Here is a 25597-nt window from a genome sequence, read left to right as displayed (position 1 = left end):
ACCCCATAAAGAAACCCAATTTATTCTAAAGCTGTTTTATATTTGTTAGCATTTATCTAAGTATCAGCTGTTTAATTTTATATTGGTTAAAATAACGATTTAATTATTAGTTAATTTATCAATGATTTATTATAATATGACATAAAGTTGTAAACCATAAAAACAATAATAAATTCAGTCTCTTCCAGCCGGTGCGTTGGTCGATGTTAGCCGCACGTGGCGCTGTTTACCATGTGAAAACATTTGTTTGTTTTGATCTCTTCCTTCCCATTCTACCTCTCCAACCCATTTTCCTTCTTGAAACAACTCCAAAATGACATGACTAGTGAGAAAAGAACTTGAGAAAGATTTTTGTCGGCCGAACATTTATAATAACTAACTGAGTAAGTACAACACAAGTGTTTAGACCAAATTACGGGGCGTTTTTTTCCTTCGAAATTTGTCGTTATTTATAATCGGTCGTACTGTTGGGCGCAAACTTCAGCCTCCGCTCTGAACGCGCAACCTTGATGGCCCGATTTATTGTGCGCGCAGGTTCAAGCCTGTGCACCAGATATTTCACGCAAATTACAGGCCTTGCGCAAATTTGATGCTGTCAAAAAAAATTTTTGATCGTTTTTTTTTTTTGCTGCATGCCAAAATGAGTGTCGAACGACGAATCAAAAGTCATTACTGCACTGCATCTTTATATTCCATGGCTCCACTTGTGTGGCCAAGGATAGTTCAGCTATCCTTGGCCACACAAGTGGGGCTAAATATTCCACATCATACTTTTTTAAAAAAAATCTTGGAAAAGTTTCCGTATAAATATGGCGCCACCACTTTTTTATTCGATATGAAATAAATATAAGTATCTAAGCTAATAATTAACCTCAATGAGATATCCCTTTTTGTAAAAATTTGTGAATAAAAGTGGTGGCGCCACACGGAAAGTTATCCAGAATCTTGTGTTGATTATTAAATTTAAAAGTTAAAAAAGGGTATTTTTCTAATTCTTATTAAAGTGTAATTTTAAATATATATATAATAAGACCGAAACTTACAAGTTACAGTCAACCAAAGTCGAAGTCCAAGCAACGCAGCACGCTATTATGTTACTATTATGGGGGGTATCAGGGTCAGTCCAAGCAACGCAGCACGCTATTATGTTACTATTATGGGGGTATCAGGGTCAGTCCAAGCAACGCAGCACGCTATTATGTTACTATTATGGGGGTATCAGGGTCAGTCCAAGCAACGCAGCACGCTATTATGTTACTATTATGGGGGTATCAGGGTCAGTCCAAGCAACGCAGCACGCTATTATGTTACTATTATGGGGGTATCAGGGTCAGTCCAAGCAACGCAGCACGCTATTATGTTACTATTATGGGGGTATCAGGGTCAGTTCAAGCAACGCAGCACGCTATTATGTTACTATTATGGGGGTATCAGGGTCAGTCCAAGCAACGCAGCACGCTATTATGTTACTATTATGGGGGTATCAGGGTCAGTCCAAGCAACGCAGCACGCTATTATGTTACTATTATGGGGGTATCAGGGTCAGTCCAAGCAACGCAGCACGCTATTATGTTACTATTATGGGGGTATCAGGGTCAGTCCAAGCAACGCAGCACGCTATTATGTTACTATTATGGGGGTATCAGGGTCAGTCCAAGCAACGCAGCACGCTATTATGTTACTATTATGGGGGTATCAGGGTCAGTCCAAGCAACGCAGCACGCTATTATGTTACTATTATGGGGGTATCAGGGTCAGTCCAAGCAACGCAGCACGCTATTATGTTACTATTATGGGGGTATCAGGGTCAGTCCAAGCAACGCAGCACGCTATTATGTTACTATTATGGGGGTATCAGGGTCAGTCCAAGCAACGCAGCACGCTATTATGTTACTATTATGGGGGTATCAGGGTCAGTCCAAGCAACGCAGCACGCTATTATGTTACTATTATGGGGGTATCAGGGTCAGTCCAAGCAACGCAGCACGCTATTATGTTACTATTATGGGGGTATCAGGGTCAGTCCAAGCAACGCAGCACGCTATTATGTTACTATTATGGGGGTATCAGGGTCAGTCCAAGCAACGCAGCACGCTATTATGTTACTATTATGGGGGTATCAGGTTCAGTTCAAGCAACGCAGCACGCTATTATGTTACTATTATGGGGGTATCAGGGTCAGTCCAAGCAACGCAGCATGCTATTATGTTACTATTATGGGGGTATCAGGGTCAGTCCAAGCAACGCAGCACGCTATTATGTTACTATTATGGGGGTATCAGGGTCAGTCCAAGCAACGCAGCACGCTATTATGTTACTATTATGGGGGTATCGGGGTCAGTCCAAGCAACGCAGCACGCTATTATGTTACTATTATGGGGGTATCAGGGTCAGTCCAAGCAACGCAGCACGCTATTATGTTACTATTATGGGGGTATCAGGGTCAGTTCAAGCAACGCAGCACGCTATTATGTTACTATTATTGGGGTATCAGGGTCAGTCCAAGCAACGCAGCACGCTATTATGTTACTATTATGGGGGTATCAGGGTCAGTCCAAGCAACGCAGCACGCTATTATGTTACTATTATGGGGGTATCAGGTTCAGTTCAAGCAACGCAGCACGCTATTATGTTACTATTATGGGGGTATCAGGGTCAGTCCAAGCAACGTAGCACGCTATTATGTTACTATTATGGGGGTATCAGGGTCAGTCCAAGCAACGCAGCACGCTATTATGTTACTATTATGGGGGTATCAGGGTCAGTCCAAGCAACGCAGCACGCTATTATGTTACTATTATGGGGGTATCAGGGTCAGTCCAAGCAACGCAGCACGCTATTATGTTACTATTATGGGGGTATCAGGGTCAGTCCAAGCAACGCAGCACGCTATTATGTTACTATTATGGGGGTATCAGGGTCAGTTCAAGCAACGCAGCACGCTATTATGTTACTATTATGGGGGTATCAGGGTCAGTCCAAGCAACGCAGCACGCTATTATGTTACTATTATGGGGGTATCAGGGTCAGTTCAAGCAACGCAGCACGCTATTATGTTACTATTATGAGGGTATCAGGGTCAGTTCATTTTATGCTGGGCCCAATTTCATGGCTCTGCTTACCGCCAAATTATGCGCTAATTTGATCACCATTCTCTGTGAATTTCTGCATTAGCTGTGTAAAGCCGATTGGTAAGCAGAGATTCCCTGCCTTCGCAAGCGCCGATTGGTAAGCAGAGCCACAACATTGGGCCCAGTTCATGTCAAGCTCCAGTTCATGTTGACCTTGACGAAATGTAGCGCGCAAACTTCATCCGCACCCGCAAATTTGCCACATGTAAATTCACTCCAAAAATGCTTGAAGTTTGCGCGACCCATCTTGAAGATTGTGCGTGCAAGGTAACTCAGACATAGACACATGACATGCCACACGCCTTTGTGGAACCCTCTCCCTCATCAAATCCACTGCAAAGTCACTGGAAATGTTTAAGAAATCTTTGGAAAACTGATTGGTTTTTCCAATAAAATGCCTCTATTTGTTGGCTTCATTTGCTATGGTAGTGTAAAAGTGCTCTATAAATGCCTGTTCTTACTATTTAGCCTATAATTGTTATAATTTGCTTTTTCAATTGCAGGTTCTTATTCATCCAGAATGTCTGGTTCACAACTTCAAGACATGAGCTTCGTTATTACTGTAGTCGATGCGCAGAAAATCAACATCGGCAGATTCAAAATGGCACCTGATGGAATGCTATCAAATGATGACCTCTCAATACATGAATCAACACAGACTGGAACTCATAATTCCCCTGAAGAGTTAGTCGACCCAAACACATATTTAGAAACAATGTTAATATCCCAGTGCAATGTTGGATCAAACCAAACGGCCACAGTGAGAAAAGGCAAAACAGTACGATGTACTTTATCAATGGATCCAATGTTAGCTTCATGTTTAGTAACAGAAATACAAAGATCAAGCAACTTTGTCTTGAAATTCAGACTTTTTGTTATGAAGAAATTGCCATGGAGTGAACGGTCAGGGAGGAAAGTTTGTCAACATTTTGAGAATCCCAAAGAAGTAGAAGTTTGTGGTGCTGTCCGTGGTGATGAGTGTTGTACAATATTTCTGTGCTTGAAGCTTCACAAAACAGCTCGTTACTTCAAAATTGATCCAGATATCAGATGGTAAGAAGTAAGTCTGGGCGACTAGTAAAACTTACTGCTCAAATAGTCACGACTTTGACACTAGTGGTGACTAATTTATTTATTTCTATTAAAGATGCATTGCGGAGGAATGTTTACCACAGGCAAAATAGTAAATCTCACACTGAAAGGATTGAAGGTTTGTGTCGCGTCAAGTACAGTAGTCTCGACTTTTTTTGTAGTAGTCGTGGTCGCACGATTAATCGTTTAGTTAAAAAACGGTAGTCATGACTCGACTTAGCAAACAGTAGTCGCGACCTCATTTACCCCAACCTTCATGGGGTAGCATACTTTTCAATTCTAGACAAATTAAATTCCATGTGTGAAGGGTTTAGTTTGCACATGGGGTCTTATAGTGCTTTATCACACCCCTAGGGGTGAATGGAAGCACTTAGTCATTTTTCCTGTAAGTTCAATGTGGAGCATCGTTATGAAGTATGAGACTTCATAGTACTGTGTGAATTTTATAGCCAGTGAGTTTTCAGATGGAAGTTTTTGTTTTCAATTATATTGTATAATCAGTCATTGATTCTGTGTTTAACCAAAGCTGATCATGTCGTAACGATCCTTTCTACAGGAGTCATCGAATGCTACCACAGTGGATGCAACGACTTCAGATGGAGGAGTCCTTTTCCTGGCTGTCTACGTTGGGTGGGGCATACTCGTCTCTTGGTGATAATATGTACAACTGTGTAAGTTACTTAAGTGTTGTGGGTAATGGTGGGGTGTCCTGGCTGAGCGAATAAGAGCACCGAACTCGAGCTCTAGTGTTTTTGTTCAGCAGAGTGTGGGTTCGAGTCCCAGTCGTGACGTTTGTCTCTTAGCAAGACACTAAACTATGATTGCTTCTCTCCAAAGGGGAAATGCATACCTGTAAGGGCAGAGATGGTTCATGAGATTGATTTAGCTTAATAGATTAGTAGCGCATATTTGCTGCACAGGCTGTATGCTCCCCAGAGAGCTGAGATTGTTTAAGAAATGAATTAAATGGCCCAGTGACCAGGGGTAATAATGTTGAAAGGTCTTTAGACGCCCTTTGGGTGTATAAAGCACTATATAAAAAAACAATTATTATTATTTTGGGTTATGGGTGTGGTGCGTCATGACAAAGCAAATATGATTGTAGCACTCGTCTACCAATAAGATAACCAAGGTGCTTAAACTTTGAGAAACATTGTAAGTCAGGTTTTTCCATTTTGAGACCAATTCATGCAACATCTGATAAGGGTCGACTTGGTGCTGCGTCGCATTCAGCAACTACTGCCAGAAACACTTAGACAAACCCCTTCTCTAGTCTAGCGATAAGTGCAACTGGGTTGTTTATATATCCCATCTGAAGAATGAGGCAATAATGCGTACGTATCTTGGGTAAGGACACAAGTGTCGAGATTGGGACTTGAACTCCACACTCTGCTGATAAGAAACACTAGAGCTTTTGAAACACCAATGCTCTTAATCGCTCAGTCACGAGACACCATATATTGAATGTGTCAGACTCAAGTTCCGGTGGCCAAGTAATCTGGGTGTAGGTTTGAATCCTAGCCATGACACTTGTGTCCTCGAGCAAGACACTAAAACATAACTGCTTCTCTTCACCCAGGACTAAGTGGATGTACATGTACGTCAGCCTGTGATTGAATTGTCATGTTCATATAGCACATTTTAATAGCACATGCTGTATACTTACCAGGTAGCTGAGATGGTTTTTAAAAGGAATGAAATAAAAGGCCAGGTGACCAGGGGTAATAATGTTAATTTCTTTGGAATTTTGCTATTCTATAAGAAAAAGGGCACTCGCACTGGAAAACTGTAAAGTCAAGAGGAAACTTTTGAAGGAGCACCAAGGCCAAGATAGGGGCAACAGAGGTCATGGTCTCGGTGTAATTCCAGGCAAGTTTGAAGAGCAAGAAAAAATACCAGAAGCTATCAGTTTCTCTCGTTTGAAACTTTCTTCTTTCGTCTCCTGTGTGTGTGTGTTTTACAGGCCCTAGAAGCTGGTCGAGTAGCACTTCGTCAATTGTACCTCGCTGAACGAATGGAAGACCCAATACTAAAGGCTCGATGTCTCCTATACATTGCACTGAGTCTGATGCAAAGAGGCAAACTGTTCAGAGCTAAACAACTTGTCAGGTACATGTAGCTTATGTTTAAAAACGCATGCAAAAACATTTAATGTGAATAGCCAATATCCATGACCAGTGTCAGTCATTTCGTTGGGGTTCTCCTACAAGCTTGCGCATTGGGCCAATGTACATGTATGCAGTTCGCATGCCGATTCACGCACATTTTAGCCAGTATGTCTAAAATAAAAAATTGGGGTTTAATTGTGTGGGTTTTTTTTGGTGTTTTTTCCCCACAAAAACAAATTTAAAGAATGCTCCAGATAGCACAGTAGTGATTTTAAAACCAAGATAAACACCAAGTAGAAAACATTCCAAAGACCTTGTTTTGATTCAGCATGAGCCAAAATTATCACAGGTTTGTATTTGATGCATATGTTGGGATACACCTAGTGATATACAAATGTGTTTTTTTGCTATGGAAATTTGTCAAAGTTAATGAGAATTTATAATTACCAAAAAAACTGGAAACAAAGTCAAAAGTTGTAAAAGAGGCTGGCATTACTGTCACTGTATACATTAACATCTTTTTTGAACTTGAAAAAAAGAACCCCAAAAACTTTCAAAAAGTTTTCTGTAACACCAAGTTTTTAAGTTTTAAAATGTTGCTAATTACTTGCTCTTTTCCGACCTCCAAACAGGCAGCAGTTTAAATTTGCTACTTCTAGACTGCAATGTTCAGACAGTCGTCTGGTTAACATGTGTCGTGGAATCTGGCATCATCTACGCCATCATTACGCCAAGAGAAAAGAAACATGAATCCTCCTATGACAGGCCAGATACTTCATATGCCCCCTGGGTCAATGCCTTCGTGCCCGGGAAATGCTCCAGTAGAAATTTACAATTTCCTCATAGGGTGCCCTTTGCTAAGGAGAAAATGCCTTGGTGCCCTTGCCCTTTCAAAAACAAAGCATAAACAAAGCACACTGAGAATGCAGTGTTATTGGTCAAGAGCTTTTATTATTTGCGACTTGTAGCCCAGGGCACAGGAATGATGTGGCATTGTGTTAGTTACATTAGTGATAAAATGTCTCTTACAACAATCTAGATTTTTTATTATTTGCGACTAGCCCAAGGTGTAGGATGGATGTGGCATTTCGTCAGTTAAAGTATTTATTATGATGAAGTGCATCAACTCCTGTTGCGAAAGGCTACTACAGCCATGGATTGGTGTAGTGTTTTGCATCAAACTCATATATTTACACATAGTAAGATGTTCTATACAAGGCAGCGTACAAGGAGTTGTCAGATCCGAGTTCTGAATCCTTTCATTAGTAAGGAATCTTCCAGACTATTCTTTAATTGTTTGCGGTACTGGCTGCTACGTGCCTATTCATCACCGGGCACACGCCGTTAAGACATCTGCGTTAGAATGCAGGGGGGTGGACAGTGCCTAGAATGCAGGGGGGGGGGTGGATAGTGCCTATATCAGGCCGGGAGCTAATTTCACAAAGAGCTAAAATTGATCTTTACTCAAAATCGATGGCAGTTGGCAAGTAAATGTGTCACAATACAAATCACCATGGTAGTACTGACAATTTGTCTTGGGTGCATTCGATTAGCTTCCCTGGGTCGACCCCAGCGGTGCTCACTCGGTTGAGCCCCTGACAAGAGCTAATCGAACAATTACACTCGCCCTCTCATGGTAATGTCATACACCTCAGGTCACCCCAAGTGACCCACTCCACATCAGGGCACTGGGGTTTGACCCGGGTGAGCCCCGTCAAAGCTATTCGAACGTACCGGGGGCAGACTGGGGTCGACCAAGGGAAGCTAAACGAAATCAGCCACAGTCAGTGGGTGTGATGTTTCTGTAGGACACACAAAGCACCATTGTACAACAGTGTAAGGGTTAACAAAAACTATAATTGTTCTAAAGCATGCTTCTTTATTTAAACACGAGTTTATGAATTGTTAAAAAGTTTGATATTTTCTTGACACGGATTGTCCGACTTTGCCTGAACACATCGAGTTATGTTTTCATTCATTTTTGGTTACACTCAAACTTTTTCATACATATTAATAATATAATAGTATAAGTAATATACAAAGGGCTGTTCCCAAAAGACATTTACACAAAGAGTCTACATATAATAGCAACATCTTGTAAGTTATTTTATTCTTAATAAAATAAAATAAAAATCTGACAATGTCAGCATCCAATACAGGCAAGAGCTGTGTTTGTTTTGATTATTTCATGGATCAATCCTAAAATATATAATTTAATTGCAATTTACAAATTTTACATCAATTTATAGAAAAATTTGTTTTCCAACACAACAAAGCAACAAGGTAGCATTCAGGCCTGGAATTTTACCTTTTAAAGGGCAAGACCACTTTCATTTTGCAAAGAGCACTTCATCTGCTGCCGTTGAAAACAGAACTGTTTCTTATCACAATTTATAGCATGGGGTGAGAGTCATTACCATTGAAAAAGTCTGAAACTTTGATACAAATTCAAAGGTATGTTGAAATGATGCCATTTCTACTGTTTGGTAACCCCTGGGGCTATAGATTCCAAGGAGCTTTTGGAAACAGTATCCAAAGCACTTGAGAAGTAGACCAATGAGCAGGATTTCTTTATTTGTGGGAAAAAATATTGTCTGAATTTCTTCACCAGGCCGACATAAAAGTCTGAATTCAGCCAAAAGTTTGAACAATCTTATCCCTAAGCATCCCAACATCACAATGCAGCACACACATTGACCATTTCATCCTCCCGGGTGTGATCCACAGTTAAACCATCACCATAACCAACTGTCTCCATTAACTGAGGGGCCTCATCACACATCGGACAGCACCGATTCCTGACAACTGAAGAACGCATCCAGATAATCAAATTATACCGTTCACCACTGCGGATAGGGAGGGCACCATGTTTATGTTGACCTCTGTGTAGAAGGGCAAAGGTCGGCTTGTGTGTGGATTCTGTACATGCGGTCTCTTGAGGGGGCACCTACAAAAAAAAGCAAATTAATTACAGTAATAGAGAAGAGTATTACAGACATTACCTTGAGCTAGAACTCTGGGCCCAATTTCATAGAGCTGCTTTAAAAGCAGAAAATTTTACTGAAAAAGATTAAGCTAAGCAGCATAAGCAGGACACCAGTCACAGATCCTACATGTGAAATGGTGTTTTAACTGATAACCTTTTTCTAGTAAGTATAATTTAATTGTGCTTAGCTAGTTTTTGTGCTTAAGCAGCTCTATAAAATTTGGCCAATGGCTTGAATTTAGGATAAACGTGATAAAAATTCCACAAGACGGCAGCTGTGCTTATAGCTAAACTTTACACTGAGCTACCGCCCAGTCAGCGACTGTACCATGGTAACAAAATAATGTCTACTCGTAAACGGTACAATAAATTTTATTAAGATCCCTTATGGAACGTAGCGGGGTAACACCATTACCAACAGATTTAGCTTGGGGTGAGTCTTCCACCTATATAGTCACCATTAACTTCGAAGCCCCAGTAGAAATTAAACACATTGACATCCAATACCCCCCCCCCCCGTTCATAGATCCTAGCCGCAAGTATTTTTTTGTTTTCTTCTTTCTCGGTCCAGTGTAACATTCAAGCCCTGTTTACTATTTAACATACTGTGACAGGTGGACCTGCTTATGATTTAACATGCATTAGCAGTTTTGGGGGTAGGTTCCTACTGTAATACTTCCTACCCATCTCATGTCTCCGAAGTACAATGACCCGTCACTGAACTCCTTCCCAAGTGACACATTCAAAGTGACCTCTGCGTTGTCATAGTGATAGGCCAGAGACAAGTCCTCACCAAGCTTGTACTTGACGACAAAGGCTTTATGCGAGTCTAATGATGCACCTCCACAGTCTGGGTACAGGAGTTTTGTAATGGGCGTAAGGTACTCTTGGATTAGCGGGGTAACAAACTGATCACCGAAGCCTAGATCATCCAACAACACCTAGGATAACAATTTAAAAATATGCATAAATTGCATGAATAAATGCATGAATGAATTAATGAAATTGTTTCACCCAATGGAATAACAGTTTAAAATTCTTGAAGACCTATGATTGGCTGAGTGTTGTGCGCGGCACGTACACGCGTACGCTTCCATGCATGGGTAAATGCAGGGAGCCTATAATAACTTGGAACTCTTAAGCCGCCACAATAATAACCCACAATAATTCATATTATCTCAAAAATAGGAAAACTCACCCCGTAATTGTTCATCGTGTTTGGTCTTCCCTTGGGCAAGTCTGTGCTCTCAAAATGACAAATTTCCTCAATAAAATCTTGGCAGAACTGCTGAGTGAAGAGTGGAAAGGAAAACACCTGTTCCGCTATTTGCAAAGAGAAACAACAGTCAGATTTCCAGGCCTGGAGTTTCGTCTTTGAGAGGGCAAGGCCATTTTCTTTTTGCAAAGGGCACCTCAACTGTAAAATCTGAAAATCTGTGGGACAATTTTGAAGGGCACCAAGGCCAAGACCAGGTTCCTCAGAGACCAGGTTCCTCAGAGACCAGGTTCCTCAGAGACCAGGTTCATCAGAGACCAGGTTCATCAGAGACCAGGTTCATCAGAGACCAGGTTCATCAGAGACCAGGTTCATCAGAGACCAGGTTCATCAGAGACCAGGTTCATCAGAGACCAGGTTCATCAGAGACCAGGTTCATCAGAGACCAGGTTCATCAGAGACCAGGTTCATCAGAGACCAGGTTCATCAGAGACCAGGGGCATCAGAGACCAGGGGCATCAGAGACCAGGGGCATCAGAGACCAGGGGCATCACAGGCCATGGCCTCCGTTGCCTTTGTCTTGGCCTTGCTGCCTCTTCAAAAGTTTCCCTTAGACATAATGTTTTTCCGAATTGAAGTACCTATTTCAAAATGAAATTGGCCTTGTCCTCTAAAAGATTAAATTCCCGGCCTGGATATTTTACAAGCCTCATTTACAAATTTACTTTGTACATTAATTATTGACATTTTGTCCGAGCATTACAATCTAAGTTAGTTTCACAAACATTCAAGAAGATTTCTAGGCAAGTGTCGTGGCCAAGCGGTTAAGAGCAAATATGACAGCAACTGACTATTTTTGACTTTTAACAGCTTATTTCCTTTTTTTGTGACGTCTGGCAAAGAGTTTTATTGCATCTTGACTGCCTGTGTGTTGAATGAATTCTTGTGTCAATGGGAAAAACAGTTCATACATGTACTTGTTTTGCACCGCATAAATTTAGTTTGTTCTTATTTGATTCTGTCATGTTCCTTTAAGTTTGTTGACATACCATGTTCTTGATGTAGCATATTCATCAGGCTCTCAACATTTACTCTTCCACTTTTGCAGGCATCAACGATGGACAGAAACACAGGTGAAAAATAATTCTTCTGAAAACACAAATACAAACCATCAAGTAAACAACAAAATGCAGTTGGAACGTACTATGTAGCAATCTCAAAAATTATTGTTAATATTTAGGCCAAGGTGACTAGTGAAATTTACTATTCAACTAGTCGCGCCTCAAATAGTTGCAACTTTGAAACTAGCAGGCGCAATAGTTAAGTTCTTGCTGAAAGGATTAAAGGATTGTGTCACTGACATGACTGATGTCGTGATTGTGTTTCATAAGTAAATTATGTTGTTGTGAATAGTCATGAGTGACACAATTGGTTCACCAAACAGGTGGTCACAACTATTTTTGTAGTTGTTGGTAGCTACTAGGGAATATTTTTGTAGTAGTCGTGGTGGCACGGTTAACCGAGTAGTTCAAAAATGGTGGTTACGACTCGACTAAGTAATCAATAGTCACAACTATGACTAGTTGCACTAGTCGCCCAGGCTTATTAATATTTTTCTAGTTTTATATAAAGACAAATGATGTTTCCTCAGCAAGTACTGACACTGTATCCAGCTGAAAATTCTACATGTGACTTGATAACTTTGCCTAGAAATCAGCATCACCAATCACCATGACAAAAACCATTCTATGAATGTACAAGGGTCCGGTGGCCTTTGAATTTGTTGACCCTATGGATTTGAGTAAACATAAACTCTGTAATTAATCTAATATCCCACAAACAAAATTTCTATTTGCAAGTGAAAAGCTGATGGGGTACCTGGATGTTGTATACATGTGGATGAAGGGGTGTGTAATTGGCTGAGATAAGGTCTCTCCTTATAAGACTTTGAGCTCCGAGATTCTGTCTCCTCTCCACTTCAGACTTGACCTAGTGAGGAAAACAGTATTAATAACAATAAACAATCAATCAATCAATCAATCAGTTTATTTCCACAGTATCAAAATCACAATCAAATCAAATCAAAGGCAGTGTAAATTGGAAGTTTAGAGATAAATAGTTGTTTGATACGAATAATTTAATGAATAATAAGCATAGAAATTTATGAAACTGTGGATGGAGGGACCCATAAGGAAGCAAAGCTTGTAAGGTTATGGTTCCCTGAGCAAGCTTGTGCATCGAGTCGATAGTTATTTCGATGTCAAGGTGGACTCCAAATAGGAAAAATGTTCCTGAAAGGACAGGTGTATTCAAGAACGCTCAATGCACAAACTACTAACAATGAAAGTAGTTACCTAGACAAACCAACAATGGACAAGAACAATCAAAGATAGGTCAGCAATGTAAGAAAGAAACTAACAGCACTTATAAAGCTCACAGTATCTGACAAAAAATGCCATTCAATGGCGACGGTTCGCAAATTTAAAGTCAACAGTCCAGGATTTAAAATGCTCGTTGGAAGAGGTGAGTTTTGAGCTGTTTTTAGCGGATTGCTCTGTGTTAAAAGGTCAAGTGGCAGTGATTTCTATATACAAGGTACCATGTTAGAGAAAGATCTAAGCTCCGCATTTTCTCCTTGGTAAAGGGCACCCTATGAGGAAATTGTAAATTTTTCCTGATAAGCATCAGGGGCTCCAAGACAATGACCAGGGGGCATGGAGCGGCCGCCTTCATTGCCTCTGTGAAGTATCAAGCCAGGGCCCTGGTTGAGCTAACTAAACATTTTAACAGACAGCCTTGCTAGCTACCCATAAGATTTATAAAAACCAGTAGTGTGGACATTTTGGAAAAGTTCACTTTTAAAGACTTACCTTTTGTAAAATCTCTGTAAATTTATCACCACTGCATCCTCGTCTTTGTAACTTCTAGATTTGAAATGGAAAACAAAATTTAAACTGTATTCATATTGAATATTGTACACTACCTATGACCTACAACTAGAACTAGAATTTAGAAGAATGGAAGTTTGTTTGTTCTTTTTTTTCTTATGAAGGCACTCCACTTTACAAGCCGGCATTGGCTTGCTAGGATTGTATAAAGGCACTCCACTTCACAAGCCGGCATTGGCTTGCTAGGATTGTATAAAGGCACTCCACTTCACAAGCCGGCATTGGCTTGCTAGGATTGTATAAAGGCACTCCACTTCACAAGCCGGCATTGGCTTGCTAGGATTGTATAAAGGCATTCCACTTCACAAGCCGGCATTGGCTTGCTAGGATTGTATTAGGCACTCCACTTCACAAGCCGGCATTGGCTTGCTAGGATTGTATAAAGGCACTCCACTTCACAAGCCGGCATTGGCTTGCTAGGATTGTATAAAGGCACTCCACTTCACAAGCCGGCATTGGCTTGCTAGGATTGTATAAAGGCACTCAACTTCACAAGCCGGCATTGGCTTGCTAGGATTGTATAAAGGCACTCCACTTCACAAGCCGGCATTGGCTTGCTAGGATTGTATAAAGGCACTCCACTTCACAAGCCGGCATTGGCTTGCTAGGATTGTATAAAGGCACTCCACTTCACAAGCCGGCATTGGCTTGCTAGGATTGTATAAAGGCACTCCACTTCACAAGCCACCATTGGCTTGCTAGGATTGTATAAAGGCACTCCACTTCACAAGCCGGCATTGGCTTGCTAGGATTGTATAAAGGCACTCCACTTCACAAGCCGGCATTGGCTTGCTAGGATTGTATAAAGGCACTCCACTTCACAAGCCGGCATTGGCTTGCTAGGATTGTATAAAGGCACTCCACTTCACAAGCCGGCATTGGCTTGCTAGGATTGTATAAAGGCACATTGAAGGACATGTGTCATTCATTGATCAAACTACTCTTCATCCAGCAGGCATTTTCAGTCCATCATATAGCCTACAGCTACATCATCATACAGCATGTTTAAATCTTCTCAAGAAAACGCAAATGCCTCTATTGCAAGACTTGAGACTATTCAGGTCACGTCAACAATTAACAACAGTTTCAGCGCCATACATCCTTCACTGATACTCAGAATCCTGAGTCGGATAGCTCCCTCGTTGCAAGCTCGGTGATTCATCATCATATGATCAATGATACTCTAGAGTCAATTCAAACATCAACAACACCATTTGTCTGTCATCATTTCACATCAGGAATATTGCTTTGGCAGTTTGGTAAGATACGCAAGTAATTCAATTCAATTTAATTCAATCACAATAACAAGCAATAAAAGCATATATTCATAAATGCCTCAGACAGTTTCGCTATACCTATTGTTGGAGAGCGCGTCACGTGGGGGTGTTTAAATGGTTGATAATCAACTCTTTTAATCCCTTAATATAAACAAACATTTACAAGCAAAGGCAGCAATTGTACTTTAACTGCAAACTAACATAAAGTAATGGAGATGGAGGGGGCCAATAAAAAGCAGAGCTTGTCGAGTACAGACCCTTGGACAAGAGTAGACCCAGTTACATTACACTACTACCCTAACATGTACGACCTACTATCATAGTGTCATATGTTATCAACCCTCATGTTTTCAAACCCAAACTTTGATTCCCGTTTACTGCGAGACTGTGCAAGCTCTACCGGTGACAGAAGCTCTGCTGTTTACTCACGGTCTGTATTTTCGTCAGGCTTAATCATGCTGAGAATAAAGTTTCCTGTCGAAGGTTATGCTCAAACATGTATAAAATGATGAATTTTTGGTATAAATCAGTGCATTTTTATGCCAACAATTAAATGAGTCTAAGAAACATCATCCAACCTCTAAATTTCAAAACAAAATTATCATCTGCTAGATTGAGTTTTATTGTCCTTAAGTCACTAGATAGATCACATGATGTTGTTGCTATTATGGATTCTAATGTGTGCCAATATATGGAAAAAATTAAAACATTTTAAGTGAAAATGAAGAAAAAAAAGTAATAAATTCTGATAAATGTAATAAATAATATGTCCACATTATAGAGACAATACAAACAATTGGTTTCTTACTCCTGAAACCAAACATTGCTGGTCTGAAATAGGGGAGAAAACAGATTGTTTTGAAGTGTTTGTGCTTCAAGGGGGTCGGGGTGTTTTACTGTCATGCCTTGTGATATCTCAGGATTCTAACCAAGTAGCCATATGTCTTGGGACAAAAATTTGTCTAATAGTAATTGAATGAGCTTTTTAATTTATTTTGCACCCCATGCTAGCTTCTGACTATTCAATTAAATACCAACCAATGAATGAAAGGTTTGAAAACATATGACGTCGCTTCAATGTCGTACATGCATTGGCACTGTAAATAGTGGATTATCTCTCCCAACAGAAAAACAAAACTTTTAAGATTTCAACACACGATTGAGTGTATGTTTTGTTGTAAACAAGTTGGATAGATGATTTTTTTTAATCGTTTAGTTTTTGATTGAGAACAATTTTCCTGTTATCCTACTGAAAACACATGACACCAGAATATATTGACAAATTGTGAAAAAAGGAGGGAGTACACAGCTCCCCAGTAAAGGGTCTTGGTACATAGTGCCCCAGCTGCCCAGGCCAGAGTACAGTAAAATGTAGCCCACCTAGTTGAGCTGTTAATGGCTCCGCTTTTAACATCGGTCTCATCACTGTCACCATTAGCCCACCTTGCGGAGCCATTAACAGCTCAACAAGGTGGGCTAAGTAAACTGGGTCAAGAGGACAAGTCGAGGGAAAAGTTTTCGTATGGCGCCACCACTTTTTCATTCGAAATAAAATAATATAGTATCTAATTTACCTGATTGATATCTCCTTTTTTGTAAAAAATGAGTGAAAAAGTGGTGGCGCCATACGGAAAGTCGAATACTTTGGACTAGTTTAGATTTAACCATAGAGTAAGGACAGAGAATGTCAATGAGGTAGAAACCATCCCTAGAGCTGCGGAATAGAAACCCTCCTCCGCCCGGCTCCGCCCTTCGTCGGGAGGAGAGTTAGTTACGCGTTATCGCAAGCAACTAACTTTGTACAAGTACTTTGGACCATGGAGGTAGAAACCTGTTTGGGCAAGAGTGCCACTGAAAATGTCATTCATGCATTTTCAAGGGACATGTGGATAAATTCCTAAAGAACGTCGGGGGGCTCTACATAAGCTTATCTAAGCTGTCTGCCCCAGTAACCAGAACCACCGTCTCCTCCCCAGTTGTGTGATGGCGTCGGTGGATTCAAGTAAGTTCCAGTAAGTAAGTTCATTTGTTACTTCTCGTCTTGACAACCGCAATATGCTTTTCTTGTTTTTGTTTAGTGTTGAAATGTCACATAAAACATCATATTTCGTACATTTATTAAAAACGCAAACTAGAAACAAGCGCAAATTCGAAACTGTTTGCGAGGTGGTTAGTTGATTTCGGCTTTTCTAAGTTTTGCGTTGTGCGGGCAAGTTTCAAACTTGCGCGGGTCACTACTTTGCGCGACATCATCATTCATACCTTTTGCCAAGTTTCCAGAAATTGGTCATCGCAGTGATATGTTACGTGGATGTCATACTCTGATATATAAATGTTATCCGTCAAAAAACATTTGCAGCAGTAATACTTCTTCATCGTAACTTTCGACATAGTGAAGTTAAATTAGAACACATGATGTTGACTTATGCTTCTACTCGCAAGTCTCCCGGCCGGAGTTTGGCTGATCTAAAGGAGCACGGTTCAAAAGAGGGCGCTATCACTTAATTTAGTATCCCAATATATACGCTCTGATTTAGTACTGCGCACATTTCGCAGTACGGTGGGTGTTGGGGCGGAGGGGCGGGCGGGGAGCAGAGTCCCCGTCTTCTCACTTGGGAAGATCAGTAAGACCGCCACAAAACATTAAATAATCTCTAGTATCACCGTTTTCTATTCAAAGGAACTTAAAGGGAAGGTTCACGTTTGGTATTACTCAAAACATATTAACTTAAAAACTGACGTGGTAACGAGCATGTTCATGGAGAGCTGCTGATAGTATATAACACAAACGACTCCCTCTGAAGTAGCATAGATTTTGAGAAAGAGCTAACTTCTCACAAGAGATTACAGACTTCTAGCTGGAAGTCTTTTATTCCTATCTGAAAAGCACACAAATTCATCCAACAAGGGTGGTTTTTTCTCTCATCACTTTCTCGCAACTTCGATGACCAATTCAGCTCAAATGTTCACATGCTTGTTATTTTATGCTTATGTTGGGATACACCAAGTGAGAAGACTGGTCTTTGACAAATACCAAACAGGTACCTTCCCTTCAAGTGCCCTCACTCAGTGGCTTAACTGTTGAAACGCGATTATTTTGTGTTTAAACCAAACTTTTGCATCTGAAACAATGCAAGGGCCTAATACTTTAATGAAGCAGGGTATTTCAGTTTATGTGTTTTAAAGCAATTGGACCCTTTCGGTAAACAGTGTTGTCCAAGGCCCACACTTTGTGTACCACAACTTCTATATCAAATAACAAACCTGTGAAAATTTAGGCTCAATCGGTCATCGGAGTCGGGAGAAAACAACAAAACAAAACACCCTTGTTTCCGCGCGTTTCGCCGTGTCATGACATGTGTTTAAAATAAATCCGTAATTCTCGTTAACGAGAATTTATATTGTTTTGCTGTTTTCTCAAAAAGTAAAGCATTTCATGGAATAATATTTCAAGAGAAGTCTTTCACCATTGCCTTCTGTAAACCCTGTAAGTTATTTGTAAATCTGTGAACTTTTATTTTTTTCTGAACCGAAAGGGTCCAATGGCGGATTAATGCTCATATCCCAGTAAAATTCGTCAGATTTATGTAAATCTTGCGAGGAAAAATCAACAAAAATGTAAACTGTATTGCTTTTGGTGTACGTGGGCTTTACTACATAATTACCTAATAACGGCTTTACGCTGCTTAAATCAGAAAAACATCATGCACCCGGGACCGGTTTTATTGGTTTCCTTGAACTCTTGTGAGAACAATGTTGAACCGAAATGTCAGCATTTTATACCATGTGTACAATACGTGGTAAAAGAGTTAGATTCAGACCAACAATGAGTTTATCTATAATCCTCGATTCTATGATAGTGTTCTCGATTCCTTATGTGATGGCGTCTCTCGTAGGCGTGGCCGTGTCATTGATGAAAAATGGCCCACATTCTACAGCTCTAATTGTTCTGTTTCCTTCAGCAATGGTCTTAGAAAGCAACACAGAGCAGCTACCTAGAATATACAACTTCCGGGACACACGCCAAAGGCTTCGTGCTCTGCCCTCGCATGCTACATCTTTGACAAAATGTGCCCCCTCCTCCTCCCCCCCCCCTAAAGTGTGGGTTTGGATGAATCATTGTTTCCGAAGTGCCCACTATAAAAAATGGTACCCCTCCTCCCATGTACCCCAACTAAAAATGTACCTTAGTTACGCCGCTGCCTCCACTCCCAAACCACACCCATGCCTGTCCACCCAGACGAGGACTCAAGCTCAGTTCTCCCCGTTTGAACTTTAAGCGATGTCCCTGTTGGATTTGTACAGGGAAACAAAGGAGCGCAAACAAACAAACAAACATAGGAGGACTGTTCGTCTCTTAAAACTTCATCGGCAATTAAAACAGAAAATGAACTATAACAACAAAAATGAGAAATTACAAACTGAAATCGTCTTGCCCTCAAAAGCATCTGAGGAGTAGTGAAATGAGATTGTTTGGTGTACACCAAACATTATTTGCATCTGAAATAATGCACATATGGAACAATATGCTTTGGGGCGGGCTGCGAGCATTTCAGTTTATTGCATTGAGGATTTACGCTCATATCCCAGTAAATTTTGTCAGGTTTATGCTAATCTTCAAGGGGAAAACTCAACTGAATAAAATTCGATTATATGGCTTTTGGTGAGTGGCTTTAATTACTACATGATTACCCCATCAATGCTTTACGCCGCTTGAATCCGAAACAACACGCTCCTTGCACCGGTTTATTAGGTTCTTGAACTCTCGTGAAAACAATGTTGAATAAGTTTATGTGATTATGTAAGCATTTTATACCGTGTTAGAGTAATAAATGTCTGGTACAAGACGTGATACAACAGCTGGATCAAACCAAGTAAACAACATGAGTTAGTCACGTGATGGCGTCTCTTGTAGGCGTGTCAAAGATCAGTTGATCATAAGATCAGAGAATATAAAGTGCGCTCAGTCCTGAAAACAGTTTGTCACAAACTATTTTTCTTCATACAAATTTATTAGTGTGCTCCTGCAAAACGGCTGATAACTAAAACCAGTATGGCTCTCTTTCTCCGGGTTACGGTGATGGTCCTGGCTGTGATTGGGCTGACCAGGGCTGGATGTCCACCGCTATGGACTGAATATCGTAACAACTGCTACCGTTTAATGGGTCATGAAAAGTCGTGGACCGATGCCGAAAACCACTGCCGGCAGTTCTTTACCATCAGCGGACAGGGTCATCTTGCATCCGTGCACAGCTCTGACGAAGCGGATTTCCTGCTCCAGTATTCGACATCTTCATTGACCTCTGCCTTGGACAAACAAGTTTGGCTTGGGATGTCCGACCAATCAAATGAAGGCACTTTCAGCTGGAGTGACGGCACAGCGTTCGACTACGAGGAATGGCTTCCTGGACAACCGGATAATGCAGGCTCAAATGAAGATTGCGGTGAAATTGTGCCCCATCGAATGGGCTGGAATGATGGCCGCTGCTCCGATCACCAATCACACGTCTGCAAGATGCCAATGCCAACTGTTCTTTGAATACAAACCGATGAAAGCAAACATGCAGCCTCCATAACATTTCATCTAGAGAAAACAAAAATCACTTATTCGCCGGGGACATGACTGAATTCAGAGTTGTACAAAGTTGATTTCAGCTCTACCCAGAATGGTTATTGAATCGTCCCACAAATTCAATGAGCCGAAGCATTGATCAACTCAACAAAGTAACTCATCCACAACAGTAACTCAATAGAGTCACTCAAAACAGTTAATCGTCAGTGTCACCCACAAAAGTTTCTCGCCAGAGTCACTCACAACAGTCACTCGCCAGAGTCACTTACAACAGTTACTCACCAGAGTCACCTGGCACCCACAACAGTTACTCGTCAGAGTCACTCACAACAATCACTCATCGGAGTCACTCACAACAGTTACCCAGCAGAGTCACTTACAACAGTTACTCGCCAGAGTCACTCACAACAGTTACTCGCCAGAATCACTCACAACAGTTACTCGCCAGAGTCACTAACATCAGTTACTCGTCAGAGTCACTCACAACAATTACTCATCGGAGTCACTCACAACAGTTACTCGCCAGACTCACTCACAACAGTTCATCGCCAGTCAATCACAACAGTTAGTCGCCAGAGTCAGCCACAGCAGATACCAGAGTCACTCACAACAGTCACTCGCCAGAGTCACTCACAACAGTTACTCATCGGAGTCACTCACAACAGTTACTCGCCAGACTTAATCATAACAGTTACTCGCCAGAGTCACTCACAACAGTCACTCGCCAGAGTCACTCACAACAGTTACTCATCGGAGTCACTCACAACAGTTACTCGCCAGACTTAATCATAACAGTTACTCGCCAGAGTCACTCACAACAGTTACTCGCCAGACTTAATCACAACAGTTTCTCACCAGAGTCACTCAATTGCATTACAAAGAATTTTTTCCGAATAATTATGGCTAATATTACTCAGAGCACTATGCATTAAAAACATAGAGGCTAAAATGTCGATTATTTGGACAACAAAAATGCTTGCAATTTTAATCATTATTTTGCTTTTTAGTTTTTAGCTGAGCCAACCATTGTTTTCGAAGAGTTAGATTAGTTTAATTCTTTAACTTTGAATAATTTTGTATATAAAAGCACACCATACAATTTACATGCAAACGACAATTTAATGCTTAGTCATCGAATTCGGAAGGTAACTATTTAGAGAAATTTTCACCATTAACAGAAATTTAGTTTTGAGGGGATTTTATCAAATCGACATTGATCAATCGATTGTTAAGGCAAAGTTTGGGTTTATGGAACCATATTTCCATCGTTTAATTTAATAATGTAATTAAATACAATACCACTAAATTATGTCCCATTTGCCACCTTTTATGCTAGATGATTTTTCTATACAATTAAAGCCATTGGACACTTTCGGTAAGCAGTATTGTCCAAGGCCCACACTTCGTGTATCACAACTTTTATATAAAATAACAAACCTGTGAAAATTTAGGCTCAATCGGTCATCGGAGTCGGGAGAAAATAACGGGAAAACCCAACCTTGTTTTTGCACGTTTCGCCGTGTCATGACATGTGTTTAAAATAAATCCGTAACTCTTGATATCGAGAATTTATATTGTTTTAATGTTACCTCAAAAAGTAAAGCGTTTCATGGAATAATATTTCAAGAGAAGTCTTTCACCGTTACCTTCTTTAAACCCTGTAAGCTATTTGTAAATCTGTGAACTTTTTTTGTTCTGTACCGAAAGTCAATGGTGTTGTGATACTGCTCCTCAGAACAATATCATTTGTACGAATTACTCAATACAAAGATTCAAGGAAGACGATTTGTTGTTAACTTCTTCTGCATGCAGTCTCTTTATTTCTACATATGGCTTTTAACATAGAAGTGCACCCTAAGGTGCCCAAGATAAGAATAACCCATTTACTTTCCCCATCCCTCTTTTATTTCCCTTCAAATCCTTGAGGAGTGGTCATTCCTGGAATGAGGCAAGAACCACATCCTTGAGTCCAGGTAGGTCACTGACCACTGACCTCCACACCCACCTCAGTGTTCTAGGAATACACATTACTACCACAATGACCTTCTCACCACCAGGCTCTGGGTGAAAGTTCGGTCATGACTAGTATTGACATCACAAAATGGCTTTAAAGCAAATCATCATTTCTATCAATATCACCTCTTGGTTAGGATTTTCAACAGTAAACTGGAGAATTGCAAATATTGGTTCCCGAAAAACAAAACCGCTATAGGGAATTTAAAGATGTTGATGATGTCCTCGAAAAATTATGAGTGTGCGCTCGAAATTGTCCTCGAAAAATTATGAGTGTGCGCTTCATTGGACACTTTCTGAACAGAAACAAATGATCGTACAAATGATTCGTACAAATGATATTGTTCTGAGGAGCAGTATCACAACACCATTGGAGACTTTCGGTACAGAACATTTAAAGTTCACAGATTTACAAATAACTTACAGGGTTTACAGAAGGTAATGGTGAAAGACTTCCCTTGAAATATTATTCCATGAAAGGCTTTACTTTTTGAGAAAACATTAAAACAATTATAAGCTCTTGATATCGAGAATAACGGATTTAATTTAAACACATGTCGTGACACGGCGAAACGTGCGGAAACAAGGGTGGGTTTTCCCGTTATTTTCTCCCGACTCCGATGACCGATTGAGCCTAAACTTTCACCGGTTTGTTATTTATAAGTCGTGGTACACGACGTCTGAGCCATTGGACAATACTGTTTACCGATGTTGTGCGAATGCTTCAACCATAATGTTTTTCACATCATTGTTTGGATCTGTCCCAAGTTTAGTTCGATTAAAGCCTTTTATCTGGATCTGTCAGCTGGATCCAATCCAACTACGGTCCGGTGAGGCAGGAGATTGTGTCCCCCACGGAGATCATGTCCCAGATACGGCGAACTACTGAGTGCGTTCGTTTAGCTTCCCTTGGTCGACCCCGCAGTGCTCACTTGGGTGAGCCCCTGACAAGAGCTAATCGAACGATCACACTCGCCCTTTTGTGGTGAGGGCATGCTCCTCAGATCACCCCAAGTGACCCATTCCACAAGTAGGGCACTGGAGCTGACCCGGGTGAGCCCCGTCAAAGCTATTCGAACGTACCGGGGCAGACCGGGGTCGACCCAGGGAAGCTAAACGAACGCACCCTCTGTGTACAAACTTCTTCTGATTATAGCGCCCTCTTTTGAATCCTCTTCCAACCCAGCCCATAATGGGGGACAGACTCTACGGGGAACAGATTTCTCTATGACACCGGGTCGGACGTTTGGCATTAAACAAAACAGTAGACATTAAAAAATTCTGTCAGAATAAATGCTCAATAAAGAATAAAGAAAACGGGATAAATTCTCCAGACGACAGTCATGTCAAAGGGTAAACAGAAATTGTAAACAAGGTTTTCGAGTAACAACAACACACGTGAAGGAATGTTTTAAAGATGCTTTGTCAGATTTTTGGCCGATTTGATCCAAAGATTTTGATTTAAAATTCAATAGGTATTTTGATGGGGGTCGAGAAAGTTACAAGCTTTCATTTGAGCCATTGCTCGAAAAAGTCCGCCAATTATTAGTAGCAATGAAATAAAGTGCTAAAAATTAGTTTTTGTCGGGATCCCGACAATATCAGTGACCAATTCTTATGTGTTTTATAAGAAACGTTTTAAATTGTTGTCATGGTTCCTGACCATTAAAAGTAAAAGTTAAACTTTCTTTAGAGCGGGTGATACTCTTTGAAATACCATTCACTCAAAAATATCAAATTTTTATATTGTAATGGGCCAAAAATCTGACATTATAGCATATTTAATGTCTTCGGAAAAGATGATTGTGTGTACGTGTGGTATTATTATGTTTCAACCTCCAATCTTGACCCTGATGATTTCACAGCATTGGTTCCATCTGTCCCATTGTATCATAGTTATTCATAAGTACTTGGACTCGTTAAAACTCTCCGGGGACAGGTATAAAAAGAGTCACGCGAAGTCACCTGTTGCAGCTGCAGTAAAAGTGGTTTTTATTAGGAGTATTCAAATATTCAGGTTTTACATAATTTTTAGAGTGTTGTTTTTTACTATTTACTTTTTTTTAATAAAAAATATTGGGCGCACTGTACTTTCTGAGATGATCCTGTGACAAAAATGATACACTCATTGGCTTAGGACTCGGCCCCCTACTTGGCAGGATGATGGTAAATAGTACATAATAAAAACTGAAAGAATTCTGCACAAACTAGTGTTTTGTTGAGACAGCAGGTCGTGGGTAATAATTCTATGGCATTCGAGTTTATGGTCTGAACCCCATGCATCCCCTAGATCTTCTGCGAGTGGTATCATTTTGTTCTGGAGACCGACCATTTTCATGCTATCAGTAAAACGTTGGGTGGGATGCATTAAGATGTTGGCCATTTTTTAAATGGCCGCTTTCTGAATTTAGTTGTGCCTGTATCCTAGATCTCTAAGACTCATCTGGAGACTTAGTTTTGGCGCCTATACTTGTGTTTTCAGGGTCAAGGAACCCTGGATATTAAAAACAAAATCTAAGAATATTGGACATTTTGGTTAAGGCGGCCATTTTGAACTAAAATGCCCGCCGATCAAATGCTTTTTTGTCCCGTATCTTGGTCTATGAGCCTCACAGAAACTTGGTGTTGGTGTTTACCTACCCATGGTTTCAGGTTTCAGGATCACTGAGTCCAGTATGAAAAACTTTAATGAAACCACTGGATTATTTTGCTCAGCAGGCAGTCATCGTGAATTTCAACGTGGCTGCCACTAAGTTTAATGTTACATCACGTGTGCGGACCATCAGGAGTATGTAGTAGTGGGCATCCGTCAATTCCAGAGAACCATGCATGGAGTTGTGCCGTTTGGAATGTCGGCTTGGAAACGAAAAGAGGAATGTCAAAGCACAGACAGACTTTGTTTTGTATTTTTGTTTGCAACGGCTCAGCCGAGAAACCAAATAAAATGATGAAATGAACGATCAGCTAAAAAATTCCTAATTATCTCCCCTTTTGAATAATGTGATCCTAACCTAAAACAAATGTTGATTTAACGTAAACAAAACGAACCAAACAGGAAACCTTACACAAACGTTGTTTTAGGACAGGTTTTAAAGGAACACGTTGCCTTGGATCGGACGAGTTGGTCTTTGAAAAGCGTTCTGTAACCGTTTGTTTACGGAATCGATACGGTTAGAAAGATGTTGTAAAAGTAGAATACAATGATCTACACAAATATGCCTCGAAATTGCGTGGTTTTCTTTTTACCTCGTCGA

At 40.6% G+C, this 25597-nt stretch overlaps 3 protein-coding genes across 3 annotated transcripts; 2 read left to right on the top strand and 1 right to left on the bottom strand.

The window, feature by feature from the left end:
* The first annotated feature begins 217 nt into the window (after positions 1-217).
* Positions 218-7901, top strand: LOC117306328. Its single transcript, XM_033790931.1, has 5 exons — positions 218-383; positions 3635-4184; positions 4780-4894; positions 6187-6332; positions 6964-7901. The coding sequence occupies exons 2-5, from the start codon at positions 3652-3654 to the stop codon at positions 7079-7081; spliced, it is 912 nt and encodes a 303-aa protein (XP_033646822.1). The 5' UTR covers positions 218-383; positions 3635-3651; the 3' UTR covers positions 7082-7901.
* A 997-nt stretch (positions 7902-8898) lies between these two features.
* LOC117306322 (2-oxoglutarate and iron-dependent oxygenase domain-containing protein 2-like) lies at positions 8899-17227 on the bottom strand. Its single transcript, XM_033790924.1, has 7 exons — positions 17021-17227; positions 13404-13457; positions 12412-12522; positions 11583-11682; positions 10516-10640; positions 10001-10258; positions 8899-9278 (listed from the first exon to the last, which is right to left on the bottom strand). Exons 1-7 carry the CDS (start codon positions 17147-17149, stop codon positions 9006-9008), a joined length of 1050 nt encoding a protein of 349 aa, XP_033646815.1. The 5' UTR covers positions 17150-17227; the 3' UTR covers positions 8899-9005.
* Positions 17228-19706: 2479 nt separating this feature from the next.
* Positions 19707-21636, top strand: LOC117306327 (echinoidin-like). Its single transcript, XM_033790929.1, has one exon. The coding sequence runs from the start codon at positions 19812-19814 to the stop codon at positions 20295-20297; it is 486 nt and encodes a 161-aa protein (XP_033646820.1). The 5' UTR covers positions 19707-19811; the 3' UTR covers positions 20298-21636.
* The last annotated feature ends 3961 nt before the right edge of the window (positions 21637-25597 follow it).

This window comes from Asterias rubens, unplaced genomic scaffold (assembly GCF_902459465.1).
Source record: "Asterias rubens unplaced genomic scaffold, eAstRub1.3, whole genome shotgun sequence".
Lineage (NCBI taxonomy): Eukaryota > Metazoa > Echinodermata > Asteroidea > Forcipulatida > Asteriidae > Asterias > Asterias rubens.
This window is presented reverse-complemented; position numbering and strand designations above follow the sequence as displayed.